We start from the raw sequence: 16,888 nt of genomic DNA, 5'->3' as shown, positions 1-16,888 counted from the left end.
AAACTGAGAGAATCAAGTTGCTCCATTCATCTAAATCCTTTCTCAAATCACATGGAATCATACTCCTTATTCTAATTTCTCTCTGAAAAAAGGTGCCAGGTTAAAAAACCCTGCCCTTCTATCCCCCTCTCATCCTTCACTGCTGTTCTAAGGATACCGTAAAGAAACTAGCTCTAAAGAAACTTACTATTCAATACACAGAGGCACTTTAACTGATTAATGATATGAAAATATATAAGCAAGCTCCATGAGAACACCTTGCTCATGTTCCACTAAATGCTCACTGTTAACATTGTTTCCATGTAACTATCTTTCTTTTTCTATGGGCAACATTATCTTGCCTGACATGATTATAAGGACCCTATTAATGATGTTAGGTGAGATATGCTTGTACACTTTGGTTATTGTTATTATTATTATTATTATTACCAAATTTAAATACAGTACTAGGAGACATAATGCAAAACTCTATTGAGGAAAAGTGATTTTTTAATGATCTCATGAGATCTACTTGGGAAGAAAAAAAACAACAAATGCGCAATGTTCACAACTGTAAATTCAAACCCTTTGCACTTTTTTTTAAAAGAAAAAAAGAAAACCCCACAGTAGCAAACTGTAAACCCGCACTAATTGTAACTATTCCTATGTTGATTTTTATATTAAGTGAAAATTTCCTCCTTGGCTATATCCATTTTTAGCACCAAAATGATCTTCCAAAGAGGTATTGGTACAGCTTGGGATGTTGGTGTAAGGATTTGTTTACATATATAATACTTTAAACTTATATACTATACACACATACTATACACTCTCACAGCCACACAAATGGGAGGCATATTTAAATGGATATATTCTGTAGACTGTTAAGAGACCTTAGAACAATGAAAATAAAATGATGGGGTAAATATTTTACAGAGTAGGCAACTTTAATGCTGCAGTGCACTTAGAAAAAAAAAAGTCCAACTCTTTCTCCTGGCTGAGCAGCTCATTTTCATATATATATATTTTTAATACCATGATTCTGAAGATGCAGAAGTTATTGCCTAAATATTATTCTATACATTTCCATCAGTGTTCAGGAAAACACTTGAAATTGGTACTTAATTTACATCATAATTACTTTGTTACAGCTTTAACTCATTGGCAATTTTGGAAGCAATGTTTTTAAAAGCTATGGATGTTCCTGATATCCGCTTGAAGCGGACTCCATTCAGCGACAGTCTTGGCAGTTTGCACACCTCCATTTCCCACTGTACAAGGTTTTCTGCATGCCCATCTCCGTGGACACAAAAGAGCAAGAACCTCTCTCTCTGTTCATAGTCACAGTTATTGGCATCCAAGACTTTTCGAATTTCCCTCATCATGTCATTGGGATCCATGGAACTGGTGGTTTTCATGCTCCAGGTAAACCGCAGGGAGCGGGGCTTTGCCTCCTTGTTTTCATCCTTGTGCTCGGCTGACACGTTGCGACTGAAATGCACAGGGGGTAGATTTATTTTTAATTCCATATGAAAATCAATATCATCCTACTTTGGTTAGTGAAGCAAAATGGCAAATTAAACATGCTGTGTTTAATAACGTACATGTATCATTTTTCATAAGAAAGCATCTATTACAAGTGGTCACAAACATCTTTAAAAAAAACTCATCGTCATCAAAATCCTATCTGGCTAGTAATTTGCATCAGTTTTATACTCATTTATTTCTCACCTTCTGCTGCTTTGAGGAAACACTTTATAAACCTCAAAGTGCCATAAAAGTGAGTTATTACTACTTTCAATTTCATTAGCTTTAATGGTCACTTAAGAGTTCTTCCACAAAAAAATCTGGAAAGCCAAGAAAAAAAAATAGAAAATAGGAAAAAAGGGCACAAACAGGATATACATTATATTCCTTACAGGTCTATCAGAAATCCTTTGTATTTTCATGGATTACCAGGGACACAGAAGTAGCTGTTTTTTGTTTTTGACATTGCACAATTAAAATCCATCATTGATGTCACTTACACATTCCCCAATTCAAGAAGCCTACAAAATGGTTTTGAGAATAGCTTGGTGGATAACAATATTAAAAAAAAAATGTTCCCCCCCCCATACCTCATTTCCCCATAATGATGCACAATCCAATAATTTTTCTAGAGAAAAACTATTCATTTCTTTTTTTTTTTTTAAACCCTTAACTTCTGTCTATTGGCTCCTAAGTGGAAGAGTGGTAAGGGTGGGCAATGGGGGTCAAGTGACTTGCCCAGGATCACACAGCTGGGAAGTGTCTGAGGTCGGATTTGAACCTAGGACCTCCCGTCTCTAGACCTGACTCTCAATCCACTGAGCTACCCAGCTGCCTCCTGTTCATTTCTCATGTCTAAAGACATTCTCTTCTCCCAGATAAACAGGATCTAGATCATATTTTATTAGGAGGGGTCTAAGGATAATTTTCTAGGATGATGATAGTAGTGCTGAGGAAATAGGAAAGTAAATTCTGGGTATTCTGGGATTCTTTAGTCACTTTCAATAAACAACTGGTCATTTTGCCTCTATTTCTTTAATGGTTAAAAATGAGAATATAAAATTCAAACTCCCAAGAGATTATAGTATTCTCAGATTACATTATCTATAGTTAATGATTAAAGCAGTCATTAAAACACAAACTCTTAAATCATATTAACAATGTACATTTCTAAGTTTTAAGGAATGTTTAGGATATTGAAAAAAACACTAACTAAATAAAGGTAATGTTACAGAAGAAAACCCAGAGCGATCCACCTACAAAATCCTTTTTTGGGAAAAAAACAAAAAACATTCATCTTTTTGTTAGAGATCTGAGGACAGATAAGGAAACAAGAGGCCCAAGGAGGTCAAGTGACTTTATCAAGTTTACCAAGTAATAGGGTAAATTCAAAGCTGGGCTTTGAATTAAAGAGTCCAAATCTTGTGTTCTTTCTATTAGTGTATATAACACAGTGTACTACTTGTAAAATATCATACTTGTGTTTCTTCTTTCAGCTAGGACTTTGAGCTGTGGGAGCTCAGGAACCTACCATTTATTACTCTTCTCCCAATCCTAAGACAATGCTATTCTATGTACAAAGTATTTTTTAGATTTTTGTTAAAATAAGTTGGTGTGTGTGCACAGCCCCCACGCCCCCTATTCAATGAAATACATTAAATAAAGGTATCACTGAAGGGTGGTCCATACCTCCTCTCTTAAAACTTATGCTTCCTACTACTAATATAATTGGAAAATGTTGCCTAATTCTAGCAATGCAGAAACTAATGAATCAAATAGGAAAGCAGTCTGGGGACACATTAAATGAAAACAGTGGTAAATCTACTATATTCCTTCCCTTAACTCTTACAACATTCTTATATTTGGGAAGATGGCAATACACATAAATATATTTAAAACAAACTAAGGAATACTATTATATGAAATTATCAGGAAGGCTTTCTGGAGCTCCATTAGCTCAGTTGAGATGATGAATAAGCCATATCAAATCAGTACCTCCATGTGGCTGATTAAAGTAATTAAAATATCATTAGTAATAAGTACACCTTAAATTTTGAGGTAACAACAGCAAGCACATGCTTTGACTAAAGCTAAAGCAGACTCAAAAAAGTGACTATATTAAACAGGTAGTAATAGTTTATTAATGTGATATACAAGATTCAAGTAATATGTTATCTCCACTATACAATGCAGTAATTAAGTAAAATTTTAAATAAAAATGATTTCCCTCACCTTGAGCCCTCATATCTCCCGTTCCTCTCATATTCAGTTGGGAGCCTCAAGGAAAAGAATGCAGAAGCATAGGGAAGTGGGAAAAAGAAGAGAAATCTTATACTAGTGCACAACTATCTAAAAACAACACTTAAGAAATTATAAAAAAAAAGTAATAGATACCAGATTTATGTTTATAGAAATATTTTCCCAAACATTTACTTTTCCCACTTTAATCTTGTAAAGATCATTAGGTATAATTTCAAAAGAATATCTAGCACTATACTTATATATGATGGATGACAAATGATATATTCAAAGATGGAAACTTGAACTATGATTATGAACTTGATTCTGACTTTTTTCTAAAACTGTTTTCCAAAAAAAAAAAAACTAGTGGGCTTCTGACAGCAAAAGGGGGTATAGCTTTAGTTCAGACCCTTCGTGAATGCATTTTTTTCTAAAAAAGTGAAATTTGACAGATTTTATGTTTCCCATGTTGCCTAATTGGCAGCTAACCTACAATAGTAGTGGTGAATTTTAGTGTTTAATAAAAGACATCCCACAGTCCCATAAAATAAACTTTAAACTAGATGTATTTAGTGAAAAAACCCAGCATTTCACCGTTTACAAAAAAGTAAAGAGACTATTAAAAATAAAGCACACTGGCTTTTATTTTTTAAAAACTTACTTTCTATCTTAGCAAAGATACAGTTCTAAGGCAGAAGAACAGTAATGGGCTTAGGTGACTTGCTCATGGTCACACAGTTAGGAAATGTCTGAGGCCACATTTGAACCCAGGTCCTCCTGTCTCCAGGCCTGACTTTTTATCCATTGAGCTACCTAACTGCCCCAACACTGGCTTTTAGTTACTTAACAGTAAGAGCATTTAATGATCATCTCACAGTAGCTTAAGGTATCTTTATTCATACATATATTTGCATACCCTGAGATTGGGAAAAAAAGGTAAAGAATTAGCCTTATTTAATGGATGAAAGTAACCAAGTGGCATATAATATTTGAGTCATAAATAAAACTTCTTGATTCCTCCATTCACTAGATAGAGCCTCTGTCTTTTGCTCATAAAAACAAGTAATCAAAATGTTCAATTCTAGAATATCTTAAATGTGGCTGTTAAACAGTTGTCTGTGTCTTAAGGTTTCTAGGCTGACTACATTGTACCTTAGCATTATATGAATTTTGGGTCTGTTTCTAGGAAAGGAATGTGGCCAATTTCACCATCATTCTGATTTTCAAAAATTTCTGTTAATCAAACCCTCTAAACAGAGAAACAGAAATTGTGATCAACACAAATATTACTCACCTTTGGCATGCTAATGGCTACAGAGCAATAGTTTGTAAATGCTATTGAATATTTCATTCTCCAAAAAGAAGCATGCTAAGTATATTAGTATAAAGACCAAATTATTCAGATGCTAATCATTCTACAAAAGAAAGAAAATGCAGAGCATGCTTAGCCTCTTGTTATATGGGTGCCACAGGTCCTTACACATTTTGGAAAGGAGTTCATATGCTTCTTTCCATATACTTAAAAAAAAAAAAGAAACAGTATTTAGTTCTCAGCAGAAATTTTAGTTTTAAGAGAAACCAGGCCTATGAAGCCAAACCTGATGTTAATTGCAGAAGCCATTTGGGGAGGGGGATGGAAATATGTATATATGTATATATAAGTCCTACCTTTTGATAAACCTGAATGACATGTTTCTAAAAGAAATTAAGCCAAAAGCAAAATTAACCAAGATGATTTGAACAAATTAAAATGAAAAAAAAATCCAGTCAATTAGAGACAACAAAAAACAATAAAACAAACTTTATCTTACTAACACACATAATGAAACTGTTTCAAGATGTTGGCTGAAAAATGAGTCAGTTATAAGTTAAATGGAATATTCAAGTTCTTAATTTGGGATTTTAAAGTGAATAGAGATTACTTTGTAGCAGAAAAAACTTTTTTCTTTTTATGGCCTGAGGGGGTGGGGGGTGGTAAAAGAGGCATGCCAGAAACAAATAACAAAGTTTTGTATAACCCTGCATTGAATTAAACTCTTTGGATCTTCACAACAATAACTGATCATTATTCTAGAAAATTCAAATTACATTAAGAAACAAAAAAATTTTTTTTTAAAGTTAGTTGTGATTTTCATAATCAAGTCTTACTGCTGAAATTTCCTTATCTAAGTGACAGGCTTCCCATGCTAAAACTTTGAAATTACTAAAAATCTTAGTGTTACTACTAAATAGAAATACGTATAGAAATAACCAAATACTCAAAAATCAGCCAAATTTTAAGGTCTTTTTATTTATGTCAATATTAATGCTACTCTGAGGTGGGGTAGGGAGTAATATATTTTCAAAATCAATAGTTTTTAAGCTCTGAAACGGATATATTAATTAACGAGATAATGAATGATTTCAAAATGGGTTATTACACATTTTAAATGAATTATTTAAGCTTTTGCAGTGTCTTTATTTCAATGAGAGTAGCTATACTACATTTCGATCACTCTGGGGAAAAATTAGGTCACAATTTCAGAGCTTAAAAGTACTTTGGATTGTCAGATTTTTATTACAATTATAATTTCCTTGTTGGGTAACCTTTGCTTTTTAGTCATTCAGGAAAAGTGACGTAATTTCAGAAATTGACAAATTAGCAGTACTAACTAAAAATACTAGGAAACTGTCTTTCCAGAGCCCTTCGTGTTGCTTGTGTTCCGTTTAAAACATTTTGCCTTATATTCATTTTACCTATTAGGCCCCCAGCTCACAAGTTCATACTCATGTTTGCATCCTGCACAATGCCATGCACATACTAGGTACTTAATAAATATTTGCTGAATTAATAGTTTCATAAAACAGAAAAAGAGACAGTGTTATATATTCTATTTCTTTTTTATATTAGGCTAAAAGTGACAGAAACCCTGAGCTGTAGCCATGAGTAAAATATATTCATTTTAAAAAACTGTTCCCTAAATATGATATGTATTATAGCTCAATCAGTATTTTAAAAATTATTTTTCTTTCAAGGCAGGAAGAGCAAAAAGAACAAGTAATTTGGGCTAGACTGATTTGGGAAAGTGGGCAGTTTTTTCAATGACCCTGGGCTGCTCTATGATTCAAAGGCCATTCTTTTTTAACAAAAATATTCTTCCAATGACTTATGGCTTGTAACTCACGGAACATTTTGATTTCAAAAGAATCATAATTGCAGGTAACTCAAAGGGCAATGGAAAGACAAAACAGAAGTGTGTGCAGGCTGTAGGATAATAGCAGCAATGGTTATATGTATGCAAAATTGTGCTGAGTTTATCTCAGCTCATAGCTCAAATGTTCAGAGCTGGCTCTGGTTAGAGAGAGGTAGAGGCTAAGTGCTCTTCCCCAACTTTGAGTCAGTGATGACTCATGTAAAAAAATTTCCTGAGAATTTCATATATATCCCCTATATTAATTAAAGGAAAGAGAAATAAATGTGACTGCACAGGGTAGAATAGAAGGTATGTTACACTTAGAATCAAGAGATCTGGGTTACAATTTCTAACATGACTAGCTGAAAACTTTCAGTTTTTTTTTAAATTTAGAGGATGAGGTTAACTAGATGTTATCTAAGGTTCTTTCTAAATATGAAACCCACAACCCAAGTCTTGTACTGATGATCTAGACAAGCCATTAAAGGGGCCTACTAGATTGCAGGATTCAGCACACATCTTAAACAATAGAGATCACATAAAAAATAAAAGTAGTAATATAAGGAACCAGAAGAAGAAGCCTTGATAAATAACAATTCAAGAGAAGATCCCTACCTTTCTTTTTAAGCAAGAAAGCTGACAAATAAGAAAATCTGTTTTCAACTTGCAGAAGCTTGGCATGAAAATATATACTTATCAGCAGGCAAATCTAGTTTCAGAGGCCCCCACTACGGGAATCTTTTGAGATGTTATCTTGGATTTACGATGGCTCTCAAATTTTTTAAACGTGGTTTTAATTTTTGCCGTCTATTCAAAGGGTCACAAGCTCATCAATGTATTTTTTTTTTTTACCCCTTAAGAGCTAGTATTTTCCAGGCTATATCACTGTAACAAATTCTACCTCTCATTACTAAAATGAAATACAGTCTTTTATTAGAAAGAATCTTGTGATAATGGAGGTGGAGGAAAATGTATTTTCAAAATTAATAACAAAAAGCCAAAGAGTTTGCATTAAATATAGTTTTAGCAGCCATAAAGCTGGTATTCTTCAAACAGTTTCATGATTCAAACCTTAGGGAACACAACAATAGAATCACGGAACTTTAGAGTTTGGCAAGGACTGCAGAGGTCATCTAATCCAATTCATATCTGACTAGGAATTCCTTCCACAATATCCTTGTCACTTTGTCTAGTTTCTGCCTGAACACCTCCAGGAATGGGGAACTCAACCTAACCAGGTAACAGACACTTGGGATAGCTTTAACTTCAAGCAACTAAGTTTTTCTTTCTACCAAGTATAAGCCTCCTGCTGTGTATCTTTCACTCTTTGATCCTTCTGTAGTGATCCTAGACTTCAAGGCACTAAAATCAGTGCAAAGGAAGTCTATCCATCACTTTTTAAAAGGGCATTGTCATTTCTTAAAATATTATTATTTATTGAGCATCAACTGAGCGTTTTTGCTCAAACTTTAGAAAATGACACAAACATACAGATCATAAAGCACATTTATTTAACACAGATACAATCCTAAATGCTAACTTTGAATACTGCGAATAGATTTAAAAATGTTTGGCTATCAATTCCAAAAGGCTTTCCAGTATCACATTTCTAAAAGTTAATAAAGGCTAAGTAAGCTAAAGAATATTCAAGATATATTGATTTGAAAAGCATGAGTTGAAGTGAGAAGCATTTGAATAGTGGCTTCATATAACAGAGGAAAAAGCAGCTTTTCTATGTTTGGTCAACTTAAAACATACCCGAACTTCACAGTACTTACCTTCTTGTGAGTTTTGATGTTAATTTGCTAAAAAGATTAGAAGATCCCCTACTTCTGGTCTGGGAAAGTGGAGTCGCCTCATGTGACAAGCTGGGTGATGCTGGTGGGCCATTGTAAGTTGCTGTTCGCCGCTCACGGGGTTGGCCATGGAAAGTGCTACGACTGGCAGTTCCTCTTGGGAAGCGAATTCGATCAGGAGTAGTTGCACTGCTGATACTATGAGTTGAAGCAACTGGTGTTCTCTGATCAGGAACAGTGCTGCAAAAGTAGAAAATCATAATAATTTAAACTTCCTATTCATAGACCTAACCTTTAGAAATTATCTTATGGATATCATATTACATTCACAATACAACTTTTCGCACAAAGGAAAGAACCAACTCATAAATAAAAGTCCAAAACAGGGATATTTTACAAAGAATTAGGAGAAAAAAGTAGGCCAGAATAGAAGAAGTAAAGGGAACAGTTTAAAGAAACAAACCTTCTGGGGAACTTAGGAGAATCGTGCATACAGATTTTCAGGGACAAGACTAATATAGGGAACTTCTGGGACAAAGAATAGCTAGACTAAAATTTCTGTTGCTTCCCCTCTCACAATGGTGCCTACATGCAGAGAATCTTCCCAATTAAAAATAATCTGACAGAAGAACACACAGGTGGAATTTAAAAATAGGCAACTGAAAAGTTTTTAAGCCCATAAAAAGTACCATTCCACATGCTAAAAGAACTGGGAAGGGAGCGAAGGAATTCCTTGTACCTGGACAAACTATGCAGAAGGTATTTAAACATAAAGAGATTGAAATATATGAAAGACACCACCACACAGAGCATAAAGAAAAAGATGGTGAGAAAGGACATTATATAGACGGTCATAGACTCTATGACTGTAAAATCCACAGCACACAACTAAAGCAGTGGGTACACATTAGTATCACAAGGATTTTGTGGGTTTTTTTTCTTACATATCCTTGAAGTTATCTCCTTCACTGTCTATTGGAGGTAACATCATCTTGGGCTGCCCAGAGGCTGACATGGACATCGACTTCTGATGTCTCAGCCGAATACAGGTAGAAGATGTAGTACAAAGTGAGGCAGGACTAGCTGCATAAGCGAACATTTCTGTCAGGCTGTGAGGGGGGGTTTTGGGTTTAGGCAGAGGCAGAAATAACAGTATGATGGACCAATGACAAAGAAAAGCAACTACAGTTTAAAGCAAATACCTTCTTTCCCAAACCATTTCATTTTTGTCAAAGAATGAAAACTTATCATCAACTGCCATGAAGAAATTAGTGCATTTTGCTAATTCAGAGCTGAAATATTCTAAAAAAATAAAATTCTTCAAAGATTATTAGCTTAAATAGAAGACAGCTATTTCTACATTTCTAATGTTCATACAAATATATTTAGATATAGATATAAAATCTAGAGCTCTGAAGATTTATAGAAAATCAATTTTAATAAGACATCTCTAAATTCAAACTTTTAAAGTTTTAATATGTGTATGTATGCTGAGTGTGCCTGCACCCTTGTTCTTCAAATAGACTTGATATGTTGTAAGTATTAAAAAAAATCACTAAAAAATGGATTAGCAAATTATGATACAATGGATCCCCAGTTAAACTTTCATTCTACTTGTATTAAAACATCTTGTGTGTGCAAATAATATAGTTTAGAAGTCTTGATTCTGAAAAAATAAAAATCCCTTTTTTCAATGGGAAATAAAATCATAAATATCTATTAAATGCTTACTATGTGCCAGGTACTGTGCTAGGGTACTGAAGAAACAAAGACAAAAATGAATCAATTCCTTTTCTAAATGAACTCAAAGTTTACTGAAGGGATATATAGTGCAACGAAACTGAGAAAGCAGAAAGCACTAAAAAATGAGGTGGGGGGAGGGGTGTTGTCAGAGAAGGATTCATGGAGGAGGTGATATCTGGGTTGAGCCTTGAAGAACAAGGCTTTGGATAGGCACTGATGAAGAAGAAATGCAGTCTAAGCAAAAGAATACTGTGTGAAGGCTCAGGAAGAAATGAATGAATTAAAAAAAAAAAACTTTATTAAGTGCTTACTATGTGCAAAGCACTGTACATACAACTCAAACTTCCTGAGAGATGTTCTAAAACACCAACTAGGTAAAGAGAAGTAGGCAGACCAAGTGAGCTAATTATAGCCAATAAGGTTCATGTCACAAGTGACTACAAGGCCACCATGCTTCACTGAACAAAAATGAAACTGTTAAAACAATTTTCAATGTGATTTCCAGGCACAGGTATAGCTAAGTTACAATATCTTAACTATTCCACCCCTGAAATGTCATCATTCTTACATTAAAAGTAATCTTCTGATGCTTTCACATGGCGAGGAACGGTCTTAACAAAGTGAAAAGATTTAAGAGTTTTGGTCTCGTATGGGCTGCCTGAGGATCGGTCTGGGCACAAGATCATGAAAATTTCAGCCATATATTAACTTTCTTTCATTTTAAAAATCTTTTCCTTTTGTCTTAGAATCAAATGGTTCCAAGGCAGAAGAGCAGTTAGAGTTAGCAGTTAGGCAATGGGGAGTTAAGTGACTTGCCCACAGTCACTTAGCTAGGAAATGTCTGAGGTAAGATTTGAACCCAGGACCTCCCTCCCACCTCTAGGCCTGGCTCTCGACCACTGAGCCACCTAGCTGCCCCTAGCTACATTATCTTTCAACAAAGAGATTGTAATAGGTGTCAAATGAGTAGTCATTGATAAAATTTCAGATCTGAAATATTGAACTAAAGGCAAGAAACATAACCTAAATCAAATCCAGGGTCCTCTTTTCGTTTCTTTCCTTGTTGAGCTCCTCTGGAACTCAGTTATTTTTTCTATTGAGATGACTACCAAAGATCTATATATCCAGTCCTAAGATTTCCACTTTGATGATGTTCAGTTGTTTTAGTCGTATATGACTCTTCATGACCCCATTTGGAGTCTTTGTGGCAAAGCACTTGTCATTTCTTTCTCCAGCTCATTTTACAGATAAGAAACTGACTAGCATGTAGCTGAGACTGGTTCTGAACTCATGAAAATAAGTTTCCCTGATCCCAGGTCAAATGATCTATCCACAACTCTCTATCCCCAATTGCCAGTTTTTTTTTGTTTTTGTTTTTTGAATAGGAAGTGCCCTAAGCACTCCAAATTTAACATATCTAAAAGATAATTCATTCTCTTTCTTCCCAACCCGCCCTCCCTTTTTACTCTCAAGGACACTACTACCCAGGTTTGTAGCCTCAAAATCATTTTTGACTCTTCACTTCCATCACTGTACACATCTACCTAGCTGTCATATTTTATAATATTTTCCCTCCATATCACCTCTTGTATGTCCCCTTCCTTTTAGTCACACAGCCACCACATTGTTCAGGTCCTCATCACTTCTCTCATGCTATAATAAATAACATTTTAATTGTTCTCTTGGCCTCAAGTTTCTCCCCACTTTATCTTCCATACAGATGCTAAAGTGATTTCCATTTTTTAAACCTTGTTTCTTTCCCTCTATTTAAAACACCAAAACAAAACTATTTCTCTACACAAAGAACACACAGAAAGGATTCCACATGAAACCATGAATTGTCATTTTGAACTGTTTGTTTTTAAAAAAGAATCAATTCTGATTTCAGAAAAAGCTGGAAAGATTTACCTGAACTGATGCAGAGGCACATAAGCAGAACTGGGAGAACACTGTATGCAGTAACAGCAATATTTACAATGATCAACAGTTAAAGATTCAGCTACTCTCAGCAATACAATGATCTGGGACAATTCTGAAGGACTTATGACAAAGAATGTTATTTATCTTCAAAGGAAGAACTGTTGGAATCAGAATGAAGATGAAAGCATACTATCTTCCACATTAGTTTATTTATAGTTATATTTGGGGGTTTTGGTCTTGTATGTTTTGCATGATAATACATATATAATCCAGATCTTATAATTTTGGAAAAAAAATATGTTGAAAATTGTTATTACGTGTAATTGGGAAAACAAAATATATGAATTAAAAAAAATCAATTCTATAACTTAAAAACTGTTCTTTGTGAATATGCTTTTTTCTGAACTATCTTCTGATGTTCTGACTACATTAAACAAAAGTTTCCATTTCTCTTTTTGACACGACTATTGCTGATCCCATCCTTATTAATTAAAAACCAAAAAAGAAGGAAAAGAAGCATCTTCATAGTCAAGCAAAATAAAGTTACACACTGGTCTAATAAAAAAAATGTGTTTTCCTCCAAACTTTGAGATTATCATCCACCAGAATATGAGCAATAAATATTTTATCAGTAAGTCCTTTGGAAACATTATCAGCTCCTTGATCTTAACTTTAAACTATTTTAAAAGTTATTTTTCTTTACACTTGCTGTCTTTGTGCAAACTGTTCTTCTGGTGCTACTTACTTCATTCTGCTTCAGTACATATAGCCTACGAGTCTTTGAAATCTTTCCACTTCAATTTGTTACAGCATAGTAATGTTTCACTGCATTGATATACCACAATACATCCAGCCATTCTCCAATCATCTGAGGAGCAATCTAAAGCATTCTTTAAATAAAATAAAGCTACTCCCCCTCCCCCATTTGATCTCTTTAAGACCAAAAAGTTTATTTTTGATTGTTGCTATTCCCTCTCCAGTATAATCATTCCTCTGATGCTAATCCATCTACCTTTAATCCCTTGTTTTCTTGTTGAATTTGATACATTTCTCCATCAAAGTATGCATTCAATTCTTCTTTGTCTATTTTAGATAGGTAGGTTTTTCTGATGGCCAACAGTCTTCTTCTTATGAGCCTCAATTATGAGAAATAGTAAGTTCTACTCCATTATTCTTCCATTTACTTTTACTAGTACATTCCTTTTATGTTCCTGTCTCCATCTCCTTTTCCAATCTTCAGAACAGACTCCATCCAACCCCAAGATGCCTTTTCCTTTTTTAACTTTCTCAATATTTTGTGAAGTCATTATGGATCTGAACAGACACGTGTTTTTTCCTCCCTATTAGAATGTTGGAACCACACCATTATATAATCCCTTTTAGTCTTTAAATTTTATTTATTTATTTAGAATATTTCCCCATGGTTACATGTTTCGTATCCTCTCCCCACCCCGCCATGGCCAATAAGCAGTTTAACTGGGTTTCACATGTATCATTGATCAAGACCTATTTCCATATTATTAATTTTTGCACTAGGGTGATCATTTAGAGTCTACATCACCAATCATATCCCCATCGAACTATGTGATCAAGGAAATGTTTTTCTTCTGTGTTTCTACTACCACAGTTCTTTCTCTGGATGTGAATAGCATTCTTTCTCATAAGTCCCTCAGAATTATCCTGGATCACTGCATTGCTGCTAGTAGAGAAGCCCATTACATTCGATTGTGCCATAGTGTATCCGTCTCTGTGTATAATGTTCTCCTGATTTTGCTCTGCATCAATTCCTGGAGGTCATTCCAGTTCACATGGAATTCCTCAAGTTCATATAATTCCTTTTAATTGCTCAAATAAAATTCTCTGTTTAGGTTTCTCTTAACTATTTGGTTTGCATTTCAAAGATTCTACTCAGGTCTAGTCTTATAATTAGAAATACTTGAATATTCTTTATCTCAATAAGTCAATCTTCCCAGTCTCCCCTCCCCTCCAATTATATACTTTCGCAGTTTGCAGGTCAGTTACTCTTGGATATAAGTTTGTATCTTTAAGGGTCTTTTGGAATATCCCTTTTTGAGATCTATTCTCATTTATAATTAATTTTGCCCTTGAATAGTTTGCTTCCTGAACCCCAACTGGATGCTTATAGATTTTTGTCTTTGATACAGGAGCTTGGGATCCTGGCTATGACATTTCTAGGGCTTTTCCTTTTGAGGTTCTTTTCAGGAAGTGATTGGAGTCTTTCTTTTGATTTCAGACATAACATGTTTTCTTCTATTTTTTTCTTCTTTTGATTTTGTTTTTTATTTCTTGCTGTTTTTTGGAGTCATTGATTTCTTTGGAATATTCTAGTTCCTAGGGAGTCCATTTCTTGAGTAAGGCACACCACTTTCTCTTCTGAGCCATTTCCCTCCCAATTCTTTCTCAAGAACTTTTATCTTATCTTTTATATCTTGCTATATTTCATCTAGGTATTCATGTAGCTCTTATAGAAAATCTTTTTGATTCTTACTTGCATTTATTATGGAGTTATAGACTCTCCTTCTGGAAATTAATCATGTCAATTGTTATACTCTATACTATTTGGTTCAGATACACCTTTTTAGAAGCAAAAAAGAAAATATGCTCCTTTATGATAATTATAAAGTGCTATAGCTCTTGGTGCTATTTTTAAAGACTAATTTTCTTAACCTTTATAAAAAGAGATAATTTTACAACTATCAGACTATGTAAAAGCCATGACATATTTTAAGAAAATCATGACAGAAAATTGCTTGGCTATATTAGAACCAGAGGGCAAAGTAAAAATAGAAACTACTAATAACCTTCTGAAACTGGATAAAGAAAACTCTGAGAAATATGATGGACAAACCCCAGAAATTCTAGGATAAAGAAAAAAAACTTCAAGAAACCAAAAAGAGAAAAAAGAATTCAAGTACCCAGGAGAAACTAGAGCAAGAATCATCCAAGGTTTAGTGGCTACCACTATAAAGGGGCAGAGACACACAAAACTCAATAGAAGAGAATAATTCTAAAACATCTAGAAGCAAACCTTTAAAGAAAAATATAGCTTGGGCATAGATTCAACTGGAATTTCTAGAAGAAATGAAATGTTAAAAAAAAGTTTAAAATGTTTTTTATCAGTGAAATGGGAGGATTAGAGGGAAAATATAGAAAAGAAATCAGAGCCTCAAAAGAAAGAACTGGAAAGGGAATCAAACAACTTGGAAGATGAGAACAAAGAACAAACTTCCTGAAGATTACAAAAGATGAAATATAAGACAATGATTCCACAAGGGAATGAAATATACTAAAACAAAATCAAAATACTGAAAAAAAAATAGATTAAAATCCAAGGTAGCTCACAGCAAGAATATCTGACTTGGAAGAGATAAAGGAGAAAAAAATTAATAAGCCACTGGACCCTTCGTCCTCCAAGTTCATACATTATATTTCAAGAAATCTAGAAATAAAATTATTATCCCTTAGAACAAGAGAGCAAAGAAGAAATTATAAGAATTTACTGGCCTCCTCTTCAAAAAAACCTCCAAAATGAAGTTTCTAAGAACATTATATAGCCAGAATTCAAAGCATTTAGCTAAAAGAAAAGATACTGCAAGCAGCCAGAAAGAAAAAATTCAAGTACCAAGGAATCAGTCAGGACCATACACAATTTTGGGAGTCATCCCATAAAGAAGTGAAAAACTTAGGATACAATAATCAAGATGGAAAAGATTCAGGCTTATAGTCAAGAATGATTTATCCAGTAAAACTGAATATAATTCTAAAGTGGGGAGGGGTCTTTATCTTAAATGAAATAATAGAACTTTTGAGCATTTCTTATACAAAGAAGAGAGCTGTAAAGAAACTCGCAAGCTAAAATTTAGGAATTAAGAGAAACAAATACGAATGAACAATGATAAAGGCTGAACAAGTATAATCTGCTTACATCCTAATATGTGAAGATTGGGTTAGAGTAATTTAGAATTACTCTAAGCCATGGGAGTGTAATAAGTAGATAATGTGGCTGATAACAGGGGAACTGGTGGTACAAGTGTGTCACCTGGGCCTGAGAGCCAGTAACTTCAGTAGCAGGTGATTTGAAACTGTCAGGGATGTGTAGCCTGAGCTGTGATGCCCAATAGGTCTCCCTGCTACCTATAGGCTCTTTTAAGGTAGAGAGTGAGGGGCCCCTCTCTGCTGGAGTGAAAGCAGAACTAGACAGGAAATGAAGCTCACACACTGCCTGAATAAAATGGATGCTTGCCCAGTACTTCCTTTAGAGTCAAGTAGCTGTTATTTTTCCCTCTCCTCATCCCCTTAGCCCAAGATGATGTTATAATAACTACAGAAGTTCGCAGTTTCAGGCTAAGGGTTTATTCTAACATGGAAGAGAAAACTGAGGCAAGAGGGTTTAGGGCTCTTGAGAGACTGTTGCTAGGGGCGACTGGCAAGTGTTGACTATGAACCTAGAAGGTAAGGCCAGGGTGAGGGAACCAGCCCTCAGCCAGA

At 34.4% G+C, this 16,888-nt stretch overlaps 1 protein-coding gene across 1 annotated transcript in view; it reads right to left on the bottom strand.

Annotated features, from left to right (window-relative positions):
* Positions 1 to 470: 470 nt before the first annotated feature.
* Positions 471 to 16,888, bottom strand: part of MARK3 (microtubule affinity regulating kinase 3) — a 132,189-nt gene continuing 115,771 nt past the window's right edge. The window contains exons 15-18 of the mRNA XM_044664630.1: positions 8,699 to 8,956; positions 5,416 to 5,442; positions 3,739 to 3,783; positions 471 to 1,470 (exon numbers count right to left, since the gene is read on the bottom strand). Of these exons, the coding sequence (XP_044520565.1) occupies positions 1,125 to 1,470; positions 3,739 to 3,783; positions 5,416 to 5,442; positions 8,699 to 8,956 (676 nt within the window). The 3' untranslated portion in view covers positions 471 to 1,124. The remainder of the gene's footprint in view (positions 1,471 to 3,738; positions 3,784 to 5,415; positions 5,443 to 8,698; positions 8,957 to 16,888) is intronic.

The sequence above is a fragment of the Gracilinanus agilis genome, chromosome 2 (assembly GCF_016433145.1).
Source record: "Gracilinanus agilis isolate LMUSP501 chromosome 2, AgileGrace, whole genome shotgun sequence".
Classification (NCBI taxonomy): domain Eukaryota; kingdom Metazoa; phylum Chordata; class Mammalia; order Didelphimorphia; family Didelphidae; genus Gracilinanus; species Gracilinanus agilis.
The sequence above is the reverse complement of the archived record's forward strand: the minus strand, read 5'-3'. Positions and strand labels throughout refer to the sequence as shown.